The sequence below is a fragment of the Pseudopipra pipra genome, chromosome 27 (genome assembly GCF_036250125.1).
Source record: "Pseudopipra pipra isolate bDixPip1 chromosome 27, bDixPip1.hap1, whole genome shotgun sequence".
Lineage (NCBI taxonomy): Eukaryota > Metazoa > Chordata > Aves > Passeriformes > Pipridae > Pseudopipra > Pseudopipra pipra.
Window position 1 is genome coordinate 3,925,888 of NC_087575.1, and position 15,598 is coordinate 3,941,485.

A 15,598-nucleotide genomic window follows, 5' to 3' on the forward strand; every position below is an offset into this window, starting at 1 on the left:
AATTCATCAGCAGGTGACAATTTCCCTCCAGGAATTCGGGGGAAATGAGGATCCTTGGGGAAAACAACCCCAAAAACCGGAATATTTTGTGACCTCTGCCCGGGTCAGGTTGGGAAGGGGCTGCCAAAACACCCCAATATTTGAGGTGCCCAGAGAAATGTCATTTCTTTTTTAAGAGAAGGTCCCCAGGACATTCTCTTACCTCCAGCTGAGCCACAGTTGGGAGAAAGTTGTCCGTTGGAGCACGTGCACATGTTCGGCCGCGAACAAAACCCGTCGCCGCAAGAATTCCTGCAGATTGCTGGAGGGAGAGAAGGAGAAGGAGGAGGAGGAGGAGGAGGAGGAGGGGAAGGAGAAGGAGAAGGAGGAGGAGGAGAAGGAGAAGGAGGAGGAGGAGAAGGAGAAGGAGGAGGAGGAGAAGGGGAAGGGGAAGGGGAAGGAGAAGGAGAAGGAGAAGGAGAAGGAGAAGGAGAAGGAGAAGGAGAAGGAGAAGGAGAAGGAGAAGGAGAAGGAGAAGGAGAAGGAGAAGGAGAAGGAGAAGGAGAAGGAGAAGGAGAAGGAGAAGGAGAAGGAGAAGGAGAAGGAGAAGGAGAAGGAGAAGGAGAAGGAGAAGGAGAAGGAGAGGGAGAGGGAGAGGGAGGAGGAGGAGGAGAAGGAGAAGGAGAAGGAGAAGGAGAAGGAGAAGGAGAAGGAGAAGGAGAAGGAGAAGGAGAAGGAGAAGGAGAAGGAGAAGGAGAAGGAGAAGGAGAAGGAGAAGGAGAAGGAGAAGGAGAAGGAGAAGGAGAAAAGAGAAGGAGAAGGGGAAGGGGAAGGGGAAGGGGAAGGGAAGGGGAAGGGGAAGGGGAAGGGGAAGGGGAAGGGGAAAGGGAAAGGGAAGAGGAAGGGGAAGAGAAGGAGGAGGGGAAGGGGAAGGGGAAGGGAAAGGGAAGGGGGAAGGGAAGGGAGAAGAGAAATATTAGTGGATTATACAGGGTTGAGAGCCCAAACAGCACAGAAAACTCCCAAAACAGAGGTGTGATTTGTCCAAATCCTCATCCTGCCCTGGGTGGCCACTCAGAGATGCAAATTCCCGCTTGTGGACCCATCTGCTGCCATGGGATTTGCAGCATCAGCATCTCAGTGGGGTTCAAGGAGCTCAAACATTCCATCCAAACGAGCAGCTCCAAAATAACTTCGCCAGGAGCCTCCTTGGAGGCTCATCTCCCAAAGCAGGCACCCAAACTGCCCGGCAACGAGGAGCACAGGGGCTGAAACGGGGCCGAAAATCCAATTTTATCCCGTTAAATGGGAGCGGTCGGAGCCGTCCCGGTTTAACCAGGACCGGGAGAGAAATCCCAGGAATCCCTGGGGGTTGGGAAACGTACTCTCATCCCAAGTGTGAGCTGGGCCTCCCTTCCCAAAGCTTCCCAGGGTGGATACTCACGGACAATGCACTGGTTCCCTCCGGGCAGCGTTTTCCAGCCGGGACAGCAGTAGGAATGGAACCTGGAGCCGCAGACGTTGGGCCTGAAAAGGAAAAATCAGGGTTTTCCTCTGGTTCTGGGCAGTGCCAGGGGGTAAATCCAGCTGTGGCACAGCTGCAGGACAGCAGGGAATGGCTCCTGCTGGGATATTTCCCTGGCAAACCCCGTCCCCTGTTAAATGGGATAAGTCGTGTTTAATTCCCACTGAATTTTAATAACTGATTGTGCCCTCGTGTGCAGAATGCTTTGGGTTAAAGACCTTTGCTTTGGGTTAAAAACCTTTGCTTTGGGTTAAAAAACCTTTGCTTTGGGTTAAAAACCTTTGCTTTGGGTTAAAAACCTTTGCTTTGGGTTAAAAACCTTTGCTTTGGGTTAAAAACCTTTGCTTTGGGTTAAAAACCTTTGCTTCGGGTTAAAAACTTAATTTTAAAAGCTCCTAAAGGGTTGGTTGATCTCTTTGGATTTTTTTATTTTAAATCCTGATTTATCCCTGATTGTCCAGAGCAACAAATAAATCTCATTTTCCAGGGAACAGCCTCCCTTTATTTATTTCCCTGTTATTCTGCCACCAGCAAGGAACACGATTTGGTGCTTGGGTTGGGGGGGTGAAGGGTAAATCTGAATTTTAATCCCAATTTTTCCAAAAGCCTGGGCCTGAGGTTGGCACAAACTGGGAAGAAAAGTTCACTCTGAGCAGAGGAGGAATTTTAACTATATATAAATATTAATATTTATAATTTTAACTATATATAACTATATATAAAAATATAAAAATATTTATATTTTTAAACTTACAGTAAATTTATATATAATATATACTTATAATGAATTTATATCTATTTACACTTACAGTGAATTTATATCAAATATATAGAGATATATAGACAGATATATCCCTATATTTACTAAGAAGAGTGGGATGAGATTCCAGAGGAGAGGAGAACACGGTGCTGCCACCAAACAGCCAAGAAAATGCTGTTTACAGAGGAATTTTAACTAATGTAAAAATATATTTATATTATATATAATTGATATTTTTATACTCATAGTGAATTTATATATAATCTATATTTATAATTAATTTATATCTAATATATTTGTGCTTATAGTGAAATTATATCTAATATATATTTATATATTAATACTAAATTATTATTAATATTAATATTAATATTAAATATATATTTATATGTGTATAAATGTATATTTATATATTTACCTTTATAAATATAAATTTATAAATTTACCTATATAAATATATATTTATCATGAATTTCTAATTTCAGGTCCTGCAGAATCTCATTTCAGCACAGGAATGGGACCAACCATCCAAAGAACATTAATTTTTAATAATTATCCACCAACAGTCATCCAACCTTGGCCTCAGGATACCTCAAGCCTTGGTGGAGATTAAAGAATATTCCAGAGCCATTTTATCAGGCAAAAGACTCGGAGAGGTTTTAGTTTTGGGGGGGGGGTTTGGCCAAAATTAGTGAAGGAAGAGGAATTTGGCATCAATCCTGTGGGTCAAAACAGAAGGAAGTTGAATGAAACTGGTAACAAAGTGGAATATTTTGAATTTTGGTGTCAAATTCCAGCTCTTTCCAAAAGAAATTCGGCCAAGGATTCCATCCAGGGATCCTGGGAGAGGTCCTGGGCACCCTTTTCCACGGAGGGTCAAACTCCAAAATCCCAATTTTTTCCTCCCAAACCAGCCCTTTTGGAAGCATATGCTAAAAATTAGCCCGAGTTTCAAAACAAACCACGGGGAGAATCCAGTTTGAATGGGCTGAGATGAATCTGGTGGCCCAGGAATGACCTGGAGGGAGAATGAAATCGGATTCCAGGGCAATAACTCAGCGAGGAGAATGGTGTTTTGGAAGGAAAATAAAACAATAAAAGAACATCTTCAGCAGATTTGGGACAAAAAACGCTTTTTAAAATGAGCACAGTTCTCTCTCCAGGCTGGGAAATACAAGCTGGAATCCCATCACTGGGGATAAAAGGGATGTTGTGGAATTCTGGAATCCTGGAATGGTTTGGGTGGGAAGGGACCTTAAAGCTCATCCAGTGCCACCCCCTCCATGGGCAGGGACACCTCCCACTATCCCAGGGTGCTCCAACCTGGCCTTGGACACTTCCAGGGATGGGGCAGCCACAGCTTCTCTGGGAAATCCATCCCAGCCCCTCCCCACCCTCCCAGCCAGGAATTCCTGCCCAATATCCCACCTAAATTCCCCCCTTTTCACTTTGAAGCCATTCCCTGTGTCCTGTCCCTCCATCCCTTGTCCCAAGTCCCTCTCCAGCTCTCCTGGAGCCCCTTCAGGTCCTGGAAGGAGTTCTCAGGTCTCCCTGGATCCTTCCCTTCTCCAGCCTGGCCTTGGACACTTCCAGGGATGGGGCAGCCACAGCTTCTCTGGGAATTCCATCTCAGCCCCTCCCCACCCTCCCAGCCAGGAATTCCTTCCCAATATCCCACCTAAATTCCCCCTTTTTCACTTTGAAGCCATTCCCCGTGTCCTGTCCCTCCATCCCTTGTCCCAAATCCCTCTCCAGCTCTCCTGGAGCCCCTTTAGGCCCTGAAAGGGGCTCTCAGGTCTTCCTGGAGCCTTCCCTTCTCCAACCTGGCCTTGGACACTTCCAGGGGTGGGGATGGAACAATCAGTCCTAAATTAAAAAAACCAAGAGGGTTTTAGAACCCTCCTCACCCTCAGCTTTGCTTCCTTCCTACCAAGGGGGTTTTACCCAGAGTGGGTGCATTCCAGGAGCATTTTTCCATGGTTGTGCCACTGAGGTGGTGCCAATTCCCACAGGAATTTTCCTTTGGGTGTCAGAGCCCTGGAGATAAGAGCCCTCTACCCCAATCCAAGCAGGTCCTGGTTTAATCCCTGGAGCAGCCAGTGAGAAGCTGAAATAGTCCCATTTGTGCTGGTTCTTCCCAGGAGTGTTTTCTGGCAAAAGGACCCACTGCTGGTCCAGGCCCTGGTTCAACTTCTGCAAAACAGGACCTTGGATCATCCCTGAAAAGGCTGGAAGGGCTCAGCTGCTGGAGGGAACTTTTTAAATGCCAAGGAAGGACAGAGAGAAAAGCAACTCTGGCCATGCCCGTCCTCTTTGCCCACTTTAAATGAACAATGGGATTGAGGAGATAAGCAGGGACAGAGCCAGCAGGAATTTCAATGATGGCACCAAACGCTGCCCTCTGGCAGTGCCTCCATCGGAGAGAGCTGGAAAATGCCAAGGAAAAAAAAACAAACAAAACAACCACGGGAACAGAGCAGGGCTGAGGCCACGGCAAGAGGAGCCCTCCTCCCAAATCCACAGGGGCTGGGAGGCAGGAGAGAGGGCTGGGAGACGTTCCCTGCCCGCAGGCTGGGGGTGCCAGCCCTCCCGTGGGCACAGGGCACGAGGGGCTGCTGGAAAAAGCTGGAAAAACAACCTGGAGTGGTCGTTTATGGGCTGAGCAAGGAACTGGAAAGGGCTCAGCCCTGCAGGTTATCGGTGTGACTCCAGCAGGACTGGGCTCGTTGTGAAAGGTGGGACTCCCTGGGCTGAGGAGTCTCTGCAGGCTCAGATTCCAGCCCAAAAAATGGTCACAATCACCCCAAAGTCACCAAAAAGTGACCCTGAGCTTCCTGCTCGCCCCCTGCGGCTTTTTGTCCCCAACACACACACACACCCACCAAGGTTTTGCCACGGGAGACAACTCCCAGCTGGAGTGAAGCCCCCAAATCCTCCCCAGAAAGCTCTGCCCAGTCACTAATTGGGGGAATAACCAATTTCCCAGGAGCACTTTTCCTCCCAGAGCTAATGAACCCCCGGCTGCACGGGGTGGGAGTTTTCCAGACAGCAGGAGCAGCAGCCCAGGGTTTGTCTCCCCTGTCAGGGGCAATCAATGCACCTCAGTGGTCACCAGCCTTCCCAAAGTGCTATTTCCACTCCCTAAAATTACAGGAAGGCAGGAATAAATGAAAATTGGTGGATTGCCAGGGTTGGGGAGGGGGGAACTCTCAGAGATGTTCTGCTCTGCTCAGGGCTTTGCTGCCCTGGCTGCTCCTGCATCCTCCTCGTTCAACACGTTAATTTGGGAAGAATTCATTGCTTTGGGACAATTTCCTGCTCTTCTCAGCAGCTGGAGAGACCCTGAGATTCCCTGAGGTGTAAGCCTGGAATTAGCTTTGCTTGCACGCTCAGAGGTCCAGCAAATGCTGTCCCCAACTCTGCCTGGAAAAGTTTGGGATGGATTATCTGCTCCCTGAGCAGATCACAGTCAGCCTTCCTTTTCCTCCCTGCTACCACCTCAAACTTGGTCCTGCTGGGTGAAAACATGTCCCCTGGGCACGGGGAATCTCCTGGGCACCACTCTCCAAGGTGGAGATGCCAAGGAAGGACAGAGGGAAAAGCAAGTCTGGCCATACCCGTCCTCTTTGCCCACTTTCCCCTGTTCAACGGGAAAAGGAGTCTGAGACAAATCCACCAGCACTGAGTGATGGTTCCCTGGGCCAGCTGGGGTCTCTTGGTGAGGACAGAGATGCCACCACTTCACCTCCCTCTTGCAGGTTCCTCCCTGGATGAGGAGGAGCCCCAGTTCCAGTTTGGGTGCCCTCGGAAACTCAACGGCCCCGTTTTTTGGGAACTGAGACTTGGTTAATAAAAGGATCGTTTGCTTTTTTCCCCCGGGCCCCAGATGGGAGTCAGGCAAGCGACCAAGCCCGAATTCCTCCTTCTCCAAGTGTTTCAAACAAAACACTCCCTCAAATCCCCCCTCCTGCCCTTGCCAAAGCACAACCGTGCGGGCGACGGCGAGGCCGGAGCTCAGCGAGCGGCAGCTTTCCCGGGATCCGGAGGATTTCGGGATGAGAAATAGTGGACTGCTTCGGGTTGGAAGGGATCTTAAAACTTAACCTGTGGCCAGGGACACTTTCCACCATCCCAGGTTGCTCCAAGCTGGCCTTGGACACTCCCAGGGATGGGGCAGCCACAGCTTCCCTGGGAAAACCTGTGCCAGGGCCTCCCCACCCTCCCAGCCAGGAATTCCTTCCCAGTATCCCACCTAAATTCCCCCTCTTTCACTTTGAAGCCATTCCCTCTGTCCTGTCCTTCCATCCCTTCTCCCAAATCCCTCTCCAGCTCTCCTGGAGCCCCTTTAGGCCCTGGAAGGGGTTTAAGCTCTCCCTGGAGCCTTCCCTTCTCCAGCCTGGCCTTGGACACTTCCAGGGATGGGGCAGCCACAGCTTCTCTGGGAATTCCATCCCAACCCCTCTCTACCCTCACAGCCAGGAATTCCTTCCCAAAATCCCATCTAAATCTCTCCTTTTTTAGTTCAGAACCGTTCCCCCTGGCCCTATCAATACCTGCTCAGGTAAAAAGTCATTTTCCATGTTTATAAATGACCAAGAGATGAGAAACTTCTCACCTGGACCTCAAAATATGTCGGAAAGATCCCAATCAGACCCTGGGCTGGATTAAGGGAAGTGTGGCCACAAAGTCCAGGGGAGCCATTTCTCCCTCTCCTGAGGATATTGGGGAGATTTTGGGATTGGGGAGGGGAATTTGGGGATTTTCGTGGATTTTGATGGAATTTGGGGGGATTTTGGAGCCATTTCTGGCCGGTTTTGGGCCAAAAAATGGCATTTTTAAGGTCCAAAATGGGGATATTGGGGTGCAAATTCCCAGGGGTTTAAGGTCAAATCCATCACATCAAAAGGTCAAAGCCATCGGATTTGGGACCTTGGGAATTCTGGGGGTGATTTTGAGGTGGATTTGCCTGGATTTGGGTGTGGTTTGGGGGATTTTTAGTGCGAGTTGGGGCTGTTTCACTGCGATTTTCAGGGAATTTTGTGGGAATCGGATGGAATTCTGTGGGTTTGGGAATTCTGGGGGTGATTTTGAGGGTGATCTGGGGTGGATTTGGCTGCACTTTGAGCGTATTTGGGGTGGGTTTTCCTGCAATTTTGGGTCATTTTGCTGCAATTTTTGTGGCTTTTCGTGGGAGTTGGGTGGAACTTTTGTGAAATTTGCGTGGATTTGGGAATTTGGGAATATCTGGGGGTGATTTTGAGGGTGATCTGGGGCGGATTTGCCTCCATTTGGGGCACATTTGGGGCGTGTTTTCCTGCAATTCATCACCAGATTTCAGCCACAGCCCTTCAGAGCCATCCCTGCCTTTCCAATCAGTGAAAACTCAGTAATTCCAGGCTAACAAAGATTTCTGATCCGATATTCCCAAAAGGAGGCCTGTCTGCCATCCATGGAAGAGCTACTTTAAGGAAGGGACAGAGAAATTTCTTCCTGGATTATTTGTGACCCCCCTTCAGCCCTTATTGTGAAATTCCTGCCACCAGCCCAACAAAATGACTTAAAACCTGTGGTTTTTCCAAGGACAATGATCCCACCTCTCCATCCAAGCTGGAAATTTTTTTTCCCCCCTATAATTCAAGATCCTCTTGGGTTTTGATCTTTGGGGCTGATTTTTTTTTTGCTGCTCTCACCCCTTGGCCCCTCAGCCGGGGGGGGGGGACACAAAATAATTAATGCCAAATGTGAGGGTGGCTTTTGGCAATTCATGTTTCTCCCCCCCTTCCCAGAGGGATTTGGGATTGTGTGGTGGCGTGAGAACGGAGCTGAAACAATGCTGACTCTGGGATCCTTGGAATGTTGCACCCTCCCCAGAGGGGTCCCTCAAAGAAAGGCCCAGAGTTGGATTTTTGGGGGGAATTCTCAGTTTTAGGAGAAAACTGTGGGCTGTGGTCTCTCAGTGTTTTCTCCTCCACCTGTCAGTGCACACACATTGCTTGGGCAATTTGATGAGCTGGTTTGCAAAGGAAAAATTCCAGGAAAACCACTGGAAAAGTCAGATCTGAGCGAGGCAACCCCTGCTCAATGCAAGGATAACAACTTCAACGTGCGAATTCCTCCCACCCTCCTGTTCCCAAAAGCAGCCTGATACCACCCAGGAATAAGTGGAAATCCCTGATTCCTGATACCTCTCGGGAATAAGTGGGAATCCCGCTGATTTCAGTTGTTTCTGGGTCTAAAAATCAAGTTTTAAAGGTGCAGAGGTGCTGATTGTCCGAGCCACGAGTAAAACTCCCACCCCAAGAACTCCCAGCAGACATTTTGCAGGGTGGCAGTGAAAGGACAAAAGTGTTCAGAACTCAGCACCCAAAAAAAAAAACATGGAATCCCCCAAAAGTTTAGGCTGGAAGGGAACTTAAGGCTCATCTCATTCCACAGGCAGGGACACCTCCCACTATCCCAGGTTGCTCCAAGCTGACCTGGGGCACTTCCAGAGGTGGGGAAGCCACAGTTTCTCGGGGAAAACCTTCCCATTGAGAGATGGAATTCATTTTTTTTAATGATTATTCTTCAATTTCATAAAAGAAACGAAGAAGAAAAGCCTTAAAAAGACTGTACAGGGTTTGGTTTCCAGCTGCTTTGGTTGAGGCCAAGTTCAAGTCCAATAATCCTCACAATTTTCTGTGTTATCTTTTTTTTTAGCAAGGGGACCCCTAAAATCTCATTATACACCTTTTTCTCTGTCAATAATAGTGGGGTTTTTTCCCCCCCTTGATCCAGATCTTCACACATCTTTCTATGAGTGGTGGTAGGGAAAATCTGCCCTTGTTTGTGCACCTTTAAATCCACACCCTTTAGACCAGCAAGGAGACACAGAGAGAAGACTTTCCTTTGAAAAAGACTAAAAATCCAACTGATTTCCAGGAACTGCTCAGCACTTCCATTTGGAAAGCAGCATCACCCACTCCTCCACCTTTTTTTTTTTTTTTCCCCTCCCCTTAAACTCTGAAATAAATCAAAACTTCAAACACAGCCCTCAAAACTTCCAGACAAACCCATATAACCCCTTCACTCCTCTGCCAGATAATCCCTTCCCGTGCCAATGCTCTCCTTGATGTTTCCTGCCCGGGCCAGAAGTCCAAGATCAACCATTTCACGACATAAATCAAGGCACAGGAGGAAAATTTAGGAAGAAAAGCCTCAAGTCAGGAATTTCCAGCGGCCTCCTGAGTTTGGTTCCTGCTGTTGTTTGTAGGATTTCATCTCTGGCTCTAAGGATAAACTTTATGTGTGTGGAGGGCATGGAATGTGCTCAGGGCATGGATCACAGCGACAGAAACTCCAGTGGCACCTTTAGTGGAGGAAATTTTGTGTATTTTGCCAATTAAATACTTTTTTTTAAAGTATTTAAATTGCTGGAGTGGAGTTAAAGGCTCTTTTGCACCAGTAATTAAAGGGAGTCTGCCTAAATGGAGTGAAGAATTAATCTGGCTGCCTAAATTAAGTGAAGAATTGGGACATTCCAGCTTCTGCTGCCTCTTAGGTCAGAGAATCAACAGAATCATTGAGGCTGGAAAAGACCTTTGAGGTCCTCAACCCAACCACCACCACCTTCACCACCAATCCACCTCCCCAGCTGCCACATCCACACATCCCTGGACACTTCCAGGGGTGGTGACTGCCCTGGGCACCCTGTGCCAGGGCTTCACAGCCCTTTCTGTGGGAAAAAAAGAATCCCTCATGTCCAATATAAACCTCCCCTGGCACAGCTCGAGGCCGTTTCCTCTGCTCCTGCCTCCTTGTTTTCCCTGATCCCACCCGGCTCCATCCTCCTGGCAGGGAGTTGTTCCTGCTCCAAACAGTGTTGTTGATTTTCAAGCAGGTTTTTCTACAGCTTGTAGGTCAAGATGTGAGGGTTTTTTTAGGAGATAAAGGTGAATTTTTGTGTTTAAAAGGCTCCGAGGGATTGAGGAAATCAGATCCCGAAGCTCCAACAACTCCCTCACGAGGGGCTCTGAGGGACAGGGGGGGTTGTTGGGGTGTCCTGGGCAGGGCCAGGCGTTGGACTGATGATCCCTGGGGGGTATTCCATGGACCCTGTGATTCCCAGGAGTGGTAAAGGCACAGAAGGGATTTGCTGATCCCCCCTCGGGGCCGATTCCTCCAACTCCAACACTGAGCTTGGGCTTGGCAGAACCAGGGCCTGGACTGGGGAACTTTTGGCAGGGCTGGGGGTGTTTGGGGCTCTTTTTAAAAGCTCACATTCCTGGTAAACCTTCATTGAGAGTGAAGGGAACTACAATTCCTGCTGGTCCAAAACAAAAACCCTCGTTGGGATTCCTGGACTAAGTTTCTGGTGGAACTGCAATGTCAGGGGTGGACTTGGTGGCAAACACTGCTGGAAATCACCTGTGGACACCTCAGGTGCCTTTCTCAGGTACATCCTCGATGTCAAACACCACCCCAAAGCCAGCTCCTGTTTAACTTGGTGCCCAGAAATCCCAGCTTTCCCTCTCCACTGCTCAGGGAGGGGATGGAGGGTTCACCCCCATCCCTCAGCTCCTGTTCTGCAGTTTTTAAAAGCTCACATTTCTGGTAAACCTTCACTGAGAGTGAAGGGAACTACAATTCCATGGATCCAAAAAAACCCTCCTTGGGATTCCTGGGCTAAGATTCTGGTGGAACTGCAATGTCAGGGGTGGACTTGGTGGCAAACGCTGCTGGAAATCACCTGTGGACACCTCAGGTGCCTTTCTCAGGTACATCCTTGATGTTAAACATCACCCCAAAACCAGCTCCTGTTTAACTTGGTGCCCAGAAATCCCAGCAGAACTCCCTCTCCACTGCTCAGGGAGGGGATGGAGGGTTCACTCCCATCCCTCAGCTCCTGTTCTGCAGTTCCTCCCCTTCCCATTCCCCAGGGACAAGCTGGAAAATCAGGAGAGCGTCCCAAAGTTGCAGTTTGGGAACTCCTCCTCTCCCCCCCTTTTCCCCACAGGGAATTCAGACACCTCAATCCCTTCCCATCAGCCAGAGCCAGGGAAGAGGCACAACAAACACCTCCCCAAAACATCCCCTCTCCATCCATCTTCTCAATTGCAGTGGCCATTTCATAATTAATGGGCTTGACATAATTAGTTGTGTTTAAAGTCAGGCCATAGCTGAGCCTTTATTCTCCCCCTGAAAAAAAGAGGCAGCCAGGAACTCACAGGAAATCGTGGTGCCAGCACAAGAGCTCAGCTGGCTGCAGACTAATCATCTTTGCTTTCCCCCTTTGTTAAACACATTCCTGCTCTTGGAAGCCGTTCAATACTTCATTAAACTAATAATCCCATTCAAATCCTGCCCTCATAAATGGATTTGTCAGGGCTGTTCCTTTCAGGAGACCGGTGATTTCGAATTGTCTCCCCTTTAATGAGCCCAAGGACAGATTAAAATCGTGGCTTTGGCCCTGATTTATTGCTTTTATTAATTGTTATTTGTAAAAGCATTGGTGGATAAGAGGCTTGTTTGTTTTGTGTTTAGGCCATGCTTTGCATTTGTTTCGTGCTTTCCCCCTTATTGGAGGGGGCTGGGATGGGAACTGAGCTCCCAAATAAATAGATTTTCCAGAAAAAACACACACAACCTCTTGGCCTGAGCTGCTGAAGCCTCTTTTATCAACAATTCATCTACAACTGCCCTCGTGGTGCCCAAACATCAACAAGAGCTTGTCTTGGAGCTCTCCTGGAGAGCAGTTTCTTTACCATGAGCTGGTTGATATGAAATTTGGGGTGTTTCCATGAGTATTAATGGATGGAAGACTTCACAGAAATCAACTTGCCACCGAAAGAGAAAAGATCTCCCGGGGCCACTTGGGTTCACTCAACTCTTTTCCTGGGAAATGCCCCATCCTGACACCTTAAAGCAGCAAAACCCAGGTCAGGGAGGATTCCAGAGAAGGTTGGAAACGACCTCTAAGATCACCAAGTCCAGTGTTGATGTTGACCCACCACAATAAGTTGTTTTGAGCCAGAGCACAAGGACAAGGGATCAGCCCAGTTTTGGGGATTCCACAGGAAAAATCACTGGGATTTTTGGCTCTGCAGGAGATGGCTCTCACTGGCTGCCAGACCCACCTGGTGACACCTGTAGGTGCTTCCTAAGCCCAGCAGAACATTATTTAAAATGCAGATTTCTCGTCACAAGTGGTGTCCCCCCGCCTTGGAAAATGGGGATTTTTTAAAGAGAGGGATCTCTGAGGGGCTGGAAATCCTGAGATTTGGACACCAAACCATCAGGGAGCATGGGAAGTGCCTGGGGCAGGAGCTCCAGCCACTCCAAGCTTTGCCAGCTCCCCCCTGTGCTGCCCACCACGAATCCCTCCCTCGGAACGAGTCCTGCTCTCCCGAGGGGCAAGAAAACAATGAATCTTCAGTTGGCTTAAATTAGAGCTGCCCAGACTTCCTTACACAGACCTTGCACTTGGTTTTTTTCTCTCTTTTCCTCCAGCAGTTGCTCCACGGGGCGTGAGGGAAGCAGGAGGGGAGGAGGAGGAGGGAGGAGTGTGGTCCTCAGCTCCCTGCAGGGGACTGGGAGCCAGACAGGGCTGTGTGGCCACTGAGAACTTGCCCAACCAACCCCCTTGGAGTCATTTTTACTTTGGTCCCTGCCTGATGCTTCAAAGTGCAGAAGGGTTTTTTTTTGCAGAAGTCATTTCTGCCTTGGGAATCTGCCCCTTCATGTTTTTTTAAAAGCGCCCTCGGGATTTGGACTCTTCAGACTCGACCAGAAATCAAAAAAAGGGTTTAAGCTGGAAATAATTTTTGGAACCAGGGTCTGGCCACTGAAGTCACCGAGTGCCAGAAGACCACTGGGCACCAGTGACCTTTTGTTTTGGGTGCTGTGAGCAATGGAAACATTTCTTTCCTTGCTCTGCCCTTCCTTTTTCTTCACAGGGCTGCTTGAGAAAACGTTATCCGAGCCCACAGCAGCTCCTTCCAGTCCTTCCCACCTCCACTGGGAGCTCAGGAATCAGCCACACACAGCCCAGGGTGAATCAGAGCCCCTGGATCTGGTAAAACCATCCTTTCCAAACAACAGCCTTCCCTCCTTTTAGTCACAGAACCGTGGGAGGGTTGGGGTTGAAGGGATCTCTGGAGACAATCAGGCCCAACACCCACAGCCATAAAGATTTTTTGGGATGATTTCTCTGAGGGATGAGGAGCAGCAAAAGCAACGGGGGAGAAAAAGGGTGTCCCTACCCCGGGAGTGAGCAAAGGGCTGCTGGGGGGGAGCTGGTTTGGAGAACCCCAAATCCCAGGAGGGCGATCGTCCGCCTTTCCGCGGGAAGGGGAGGCCACGCGCGCCGGAATCCCGGGAGCAGATTCCCTGCGGCGGGGCCAGGGCCCTGAGCTCCGGCTCCAGCCCAAAACACGGCACATTTGAGCCTGTCTGGGCTCAAAGCTCAGCTCTCCAGGCCATTCAAGCCACATTCCCGGCGAGAGCCGAGGCCTCTGGCACGGCCGGGGCCCCGCGCGTGGATCACGTTCCGCTCCGGCCCTGCCCACTGACACAGGAAAGCTTTCCAAGAACTGCAGCCAGACAGACTTAAAATAACCCAGAGTCCACACCGGGGCCAGGAACCATCTTGAGAGCAGGAAACACAGCCCAGCTCCGGCACAGGGAGCCTCTGGCCGAGCCCTGTCTCCCTCCTCAGGTGGAAAACGGGTTCTCGAGCTGATTCGTCCCACAGATGAGCCCACGAGGCACAAGGAGGGGCTGAGGGGCACCTTCCCCTCAGAAACACTCCTGGCAAAGCAGCTCTCAGGGGCAGTGACCTCCCAGCACAGACACAGCCACCGGCAGCAGAGCCAAAGGCAACTCCAGGGTCAAATCCCGAGGTGACAACATCCCTGCCGGCGATGTGGAAAACGCGGCCCCGGCCATCGCTGAGGGGTTTGGGGGGGAAGGACCTTAAAGATCATCCAGTGCCACCCCCTGCCATGGGCAGGGACACCTTCCACTAGCCCAGGGTGCTCCAACCTGGCCTTGGACTCTCCCAGGGATGGGGCAGCCACAGCTTCTCTGGGAAATCCATCCCAGCCCCTCCCCACCCTCTCAGCCAGGAATTCCTTCCCAATATCCCACCTAAATTCCCCCTCTTTCACTTTGAAGCCGTTCCCTGTGTGCTGTCCCTCCATCCCTTGTCCCAAATCCCTCTCCAGCTCTCCTGGAGCCCCTTCAGGCCCTGGAAGGGGGGTCTATGGTCTCCTTGGAACCTTTTCTTCTCCAACCTGGCCTTGGACACTTCCAGGGATGGGGCAGCCCGTGCCAGGGAGCTCCCCACCCCTCCCAGGGAAGACAAACAAGGGGATCCCTCCCACCAAACAGGTGGGTGTGGGTGGCTCTTCACAACCACTGCAGATGAACCTCGAGGTGCTGTGACCCCCAAACAGAGTTCAATGCCCAGCTCTGCTCCCACAGGACCTTCCTGGGACGTCCTCCATGGTGGAAGCCAAGGGAAAAACAATCCCTCCGGCCCAGCCGCGCGTGCTGAGCTCACACCCCGACCCCCGCCGCGCGCGAAAACACCCGGAGAACATCCAAACTCACCCTCGTAAGGAGTCCTGGCCTCTCCTCCTCACCCTGCTGGGCGGCCTCTCCTCGTAGCCGGCGAATCTGTCCGTCTGCAGGTCCCCCTCGTACTGCGCCCGGGCGTGCCCCACGCACGCCACCGCCGTACATCCCAGCACCAGCCTGGCCAGCCACAAAACCCCCATGGTGGGTGACGGCCCAGAGCCCCTCGAGTCCCCCGAAAGCTTCTTCCAGCCGCGAGGGCCTCCCCGCTGCGGATTTTCGGCGGCGGGTCCCCCCGAGCGCCGAGGTGCCGTCCGTGCCCTTCCCGGTCTAGGAGGGGAAAGATGGGAGAGAAAAAGAGAGAGGAGAGTGTTCTCAAGGGCTTTCTAACACCTTTATATCACCCCACTCTTCCATCACCCCACTTAACACCATGGGGTCGCACAGTCCCACCCGCTTTGCCTCCCAACCACTGCGGTGCCAAATCCTTCTTTCCCAAGAGCTGGAGACCAAGAGAAGATGTCCAAGGGTCTCCCATCTATTTTCCTGCCCTCCTGGTGGAGGAAACAAGCCCACCAAGCAGGAGGAGAACTTCAGGAAAGAGCAGGTCCTATTTATGGACCATCTTCCCAGCTCTGTTTGACTCCACTGCACTCTGGACAGGCCATGGAGTGGAAATCCACTTCCAGCTGCTGGAAAACAACCTCCTGGATCATTCTGGCTGCCTGAGGGGAATGGTCTGCTGGGAAACCATCAGAGGGACATGGACACCGGTGCAC

General features: G+C 50.5%; 1 protein-coding gene across 1 annotated transcript in view; it reads right to left on the minus strand.

Annotated features, from left to right (window-relative positions):
- The window catches only part of LOC135403211 (fibrillin-2-like), a 71,603-nt gene extending 56,581 nt beyond the window's left edge, over window positions 1-15,022 (minus strand). The window contains exons 1-3 of the mRNA XM_064636948.1: window positions 14,856-15,022; window positions 1,424-1,506; window positions 203-301 (exon numbers count right to left, since the gene is read on the minus strand). Coding sequence (XP_064493018.1) covers window positions 203-301; window positions 1,424-1,506; window positions 14,856-15,022 — 349 coding nt within the window. The remainder of the gene's footprint in view (window positions 1-202; window positions 302-1,423; window positions 1,507-14,855) is intronic.
- Between the last annotated feature and the right edge of the window lie 576 nt (window positions 15,023-15,598).